Source organism: Hordeum vulgare, chromosome 5H (genome assembly GCF_904849725.1).
Source record: "Hordeum vulgare subsp. vulgare chromosome 5H, MorexV3_pseudomolecules_assembly, whole genome shotgun sequence".
Lineage (NCBI taxonomy): Eukaryota > Viridiplantae > Streptophyta > Magnoliopsida > Poales > Poaceae > Hordeum > Hordeum vulgare.
Window position 1 is genome coordinate 502,094,545 of NC_058522.1, and position 4,975 is coordinate 502,099,519.

Here is a 4,975-nt window from a genome sequence, read left to right on the forward strand (position 1 = left end):
TAGCCCCTAAGCCACAGTTTGTCATGGGAGAGCCTTTGGCCAGCAAAGATGATCTCCCAACAAATATGCGTTACTTGCATCAATGGTACTTAAGTGAATCAAAGAATGGGAGAACGATGATCGTGCTGAGTGTCCCACGGGAGTACTACGGCCGCTCCGAAGAAATCCATATCGAGTTTGATGAACTCTTCCAGATGTACAATGACGACGCCCTCGACAAATCGCTTATGAGTTGCTATTGTCTGTAAGTTTTTCAATTCGTTGTCTACATATAACTTGTTTAGTTATTTCAATTTATTGTCTATATATAACTTGTACTCTATTATGCAGAATGAAGATTCTGGATTGTAAAAGTAAGACCATCCTAAATATTGGGTTTATTGACCCAGATAAAATATATATAGCGACGCTAACTGATAAACCCAAGGAGACGGAGGAAAACCTTCTAAGGTTTCTAATAGATCAAAATTTCTGTGACCACATACTGTTTCCATACAACTTCAGGTGAGGGTCTTTACTCTGTTGTGTCCATTCACTTATAAGTGTAATTGATAAGTTACTGACATATATATATATATATATATATATATATATATATATATATATACATACATGTGCAGCTTTCATTGGATTCTGTTGGACATTCAAATTGATAAGGGAAGAGTTGATGCCTTCGACCCATTATCGAGACCCTTGGAACAGTTCCAAAGCATGCAGCACATGCTCCAAGGGTAATTTTAATCATTTTTGTGCTCTATCGGTCTCTTTCGATGATTTTCTGATATATCAATTAATGAAAAACTTAGCAAATCATTATCCTTGTCGGGCAGGGTTTGGAAGCGGTTCAAGTACGTGACTCCCAGTAACTTTCCTGAGAAGCTGACCTTTAGAGCGGCTCAGGTAAGTAGTAGTATGATATACTTCTATTAATTTTCAATACATTTATGATGCTAGATTATTATTTTGATTATATATATTCTATTCTCGTAAAGTGCGACCAACAGCCACGGGGAACGCATCTATACGGATACTATGTTTGCGAGACCATTCGCACGTTTACCTCTGAGCTCAAGGATCACAGATTCGACGTAAACAATGAACATTCACACCTCTATTTTTACCCGTCATTCTTTGTTATCATGATTGATATTCATATTCATCTCCTCTTCTTATATAGCACACGGTCATGAGGACGAAGGTCCTACCAGAGCAACGCGCGATTGCTGTTGCAGAGGAGCTTGCGGGATTTCTGAGGACGGAAGCTATAGATGACAAAGGACGATTTAGTGTAACTAGGGGCCATTACTGATGTTCGTCCATGTAATCGAATAGACGGGCTCTAGTCCCGATAATTCAGATCTTCATACAATTGTATATATATGCTCGCTTGTAAGATAAGTTAATCTTATATGTATATTCATAATTATTTCTATTTAAATTATATGAAAACTAATTCCCGAACACCAAACGAGGCATCACGTTAATCTCCCGAGCACCTAAACCCTAAAACCCTAAAACCCAAAAATAATTTCATTCAAAAAAAAACCCAAAACCCAGCAAAATCTGAAAATCTTTAGTCCCGGTCCGCGTAACGAACCGGGACTAAAGGGCCTGCTCCTGGGGCGCTACGAGGCGCCCACGTGGAGCACCTTTAGTCCCGGATTGTAACAGAGCCGGGACTAAAGGTTAGGCCTTTAGTCCCGCCCCTTTAGTCCCGGTTGGTGAACCGAGACTAAAGCCCCTTACGGGCCGGGGCTAAAGGCCCCGTCCCCACTAGTGTAGTCCAGGCCACGAAGACGCCATGCAGCCATACCACCTTCGTTCGAGTTTATTACTTGCTTATATTTAGGATCAAACACGATGATAATTTAATTAATAAAATATAAACTGTATGTAATAAAAACTATATGGTTGGAATTATCTTTTAAATACAAATCAATTGGTATACTTTTTGTAGCATAGGCATCATATTTTTTCAAGTTCTTTTAATGACTAAAATTTGGCCCAAAATACAAGCGGCCTAATAAACCACAATACATAGGAAGATCCAAAATACATAGGGAGTAGCTGAAAAATCCTGCTTAAGCTAACATTTAGGCCCCATGAACAAATGACCAATTCTCTCGAAAACTGCAGAGAGACAAATGCGGAGGCGGCCGCGAATGATGAGATGGGGAGGCAAACGAGCGCAGCAACATCTCTCACTTGTGTGGGCTTGGTGCGGGAATCCTGGACCCAGCGGTGGATCGAGTGAGTATGTAATAATTTAGACATGTGTCAATGTATCGTCTCTTATCGCGTTATCATAGCAGTATTAGTAATTTCAGATACAACAATGTCAATGCATTATTTCCTAAGAGTTATATCTATATTTAATAATTTGGGAAAATGTATGCATATGATTGGGTTAGAATTATTTTTAGTATTAGCACATGCCTTACTTGGCTTGTTATTTTCTTAGTAATAACAACATTGCATGCCGTCGGCAGCTGGTTAACTATACACTCTAAGTCCAAATGCATGCATGCATGCATGCATGCATGCACACTATAGTAAGACTATATATGTAGCGCTCTATATGTAGGTAGCTGGCTACTGTATATGTCAACTTGACGGCCCTGACTTGGTCAATATATTCCATTAAATTGTGAGCACCTTTCCTCCCGCTACGTCACTTCCCAAAAGTCCAAAACAAGTCACTTGATCACCAATTAACCTTTCCTTGCGTCAAAGCCACAGCCATCCATCTCGTTCCTATAAGAATCCCCCGATCGCTACCAAGTGGCTGCAACACACATACAGTAACTAAAATCATCTCCACCCATCATCGTCCACCCCCGCCGTGTCAAACAGCAATGGCTCAGGTACCGCAGATTGCCTGGTTCTGCAGCTTCGTGGCGGCGACGCTCGCCGCCGGCGTCATGGGCCAGCCACCTTCCCCTTCCAACTGGTTCTGGGAAACTCCACCTTCGTGGGACGGGACGCCTCCCCAGCCCGAGGTCCCTTCCTACGCCAACGGCCAGCTCTCTCCCGTCAACTACAACAAGCGCAACCGCATCTTCATCTGCGACGACGACTGGGGCAAAACCTGCGTGGCGCAGTGCCCGGACCTCTGCCCCACGTCCTGCGAGATGTCATGCAGCTACTGCGAGACCTCCTGCAGTACGTCCTCGACCATGCCATTTGCCATGCATGCATCCATAATTCCATATACTCGCAGCAAAATACATATGTTCCCGTTTGACTGCTGATTACTGTACTTAGCATCGATCGATTTGTAGTGAGTTTGTTCATCTGTGATCTGTGTATGTATGTACGCATGCAGGGTGTGTGAACTTCCCCGGCACCTCGTGCGGCGACCCTAGCTTCACCGGCGGCGACGGGGTCACCTTCTACTTCCACGGTAGGAAAGACCAGGACTTCTGCATCGTCTCCGACGCCGACCTCCACATCAACGCCCACTTCATCGGCAACCACAACCCTGTCAACGAGCGCACATTCACGTGGATACAGTCCCTCGGCGTCAGCTTCGGCGCTCACCGCCTCTTCGTCGGCGCTCGCAAGGCCGTCGAGTGGGACGAGGAAGAGGACCATATCGAGATCACCTTGGACGGTGAGCCCGTCAACATAGACACCATGAACAACGCCCGATGGGTCTCCAAGACCCTAGCTGACCTGTCTGTAAAGCGCACGGACACCGTCAACTCCGTCAAGGTGGATCTCGCGGGCGTGTTCAGCATCTCGGCCAGCGCGGTGCCAATCACCGACGAGGACTCCAAGATCCACAGCTACGGCAAGACCATGAAGGACAGCCTCGTGCACCTTGACCTCCGCTTCAAGTTTCATTCCCTGACGGACGTCGTGGATGGTGTCCTTGGCCAGACCTACCGGCTGGACTATATCAACAAGATGAATGTCACTGCCAAGATGCCCATCATGGGCGGCGCTCCAAAATATCTGTCGTCCGGGCTCTTCTCGACGGACTGTGCTGTCTCCAAGTTCCACCGCAGCGTTGGGGCAAACCATGCCCATGCCCTGGCAGCGTAAATTAATGGAGCCCTCGTCCAGATACGCATTCACATATCAACACTGCCATGCAATAAGTCACTGAGTGACACATATATTGAGTGCATGTAAGGATAACACAAGAGTAAATAAGCTCTAGTCATGTATCATTGTCTCCAAACAGGCTTACGCACTGCTTTACTTTAGGGGTGATCTGCGCCGGCCGGTCCAGATTTTCGGCCGGCCGCGCGCGGGCAGCAGAATCCACCAACTCCGCGTCGTCCGCACCGTTGGATCCGCATGCAACATTTTTCTCTCTATACAGCAAAATTTCGATGCCATGCAGCAATTTTTTTAACGGTTGCAACAAAAAACAAAATTTATAGCAAAAAAAATATCTACGTGATCGTTGCAAAAAAAGAAGCCGATGGTACGTGGTAGCAAAAGTCAAACGCCGGTTGTAACAAAAATTTACGTGACGTGTATGCAACTTTTTAGTGAACGGTTGCAGCAAAACATGATGCCGGTTGTAGCAAAAAGTAAAAAACATCGATTGTAACAAAAAATCCGACGAACTAGAGTTGCAACCAACTTATATGCAGCTTTTTTACTGAGACAAAAATATAGTAAAAAAACGCTTGCAACAAAAATGACGCAGGTTGCAACATATTTAGACGAAAAATGTTGCATTCATTGACCAGAGAAGCGCGCGGATGGGAAAAATGTTGCAAGCGCCCGCGGCAGGGGCGACCGGCGCGTCGGTTCGACCGGCGGGCGGGTGGGAAACGATTCCCTTTACTTTATCGGTTTTGCTAAAACTCATTCAAATGAGAAACAAAATTGGCCTCATTCACTTTTTTAATGTATGGCATCTTTTCTGTTTTTTTTTCTTTTTCTATGTAGCAGTTGCAACCAACCGACACGGCTGGCAACTGCAACCTGTGATACTCAACTGTAAACGCTTGTGCTA

The 4,975-nt window shown here is 45.0% G+C and overlaps 1 protein-coding gene across 1 annotated transcript; it reads left to right on the top strand.

Moving 5' to 3' along the window:
• The first annotated feature begins 2,804 nt into the window (after positions 1 to 2,804).
• On the top strand, positions 2,805 to 4,186 carry LOC123397506. Its single transcript, XM_045092035.1, has 2 exons — positions 2,805 to 3,162; positions 3,326 to 4,186. Exons 1-2 carry the CDS (start codon positions 2,856 to 2,858, stop codon positions 4,045 to 4,047), a joined length of 1,029 nt encoding a protein of 342 aa, XP_044947970.1. The 5' UTR covers positions 2,805 to 2,855; the 3' UTR covers positions 4,048 to 4,186.
• Positions 4,187 to 4,975: the final 789 nt, after the last annotated feature.

What these genes read in the sequence shown, in the direction of transcription:
- LOC123397506 (XM_045092035.1), top strand. Translation starts at nt 2,856, where the DNA reads ATGGCTCAGGTACCGCAGATTGCCTGGTTCTGCAGCTTCGTGGCGGCG. An exon ending in CTACTGCGAGACCTCCTGCA is followed by an intron (nt 3,163 to 3,325) that starts GTACGTCCTCGA and finishes GTACGCATGCAG; the next exon opens with GGTGTGTGAACTTCCCCGGC.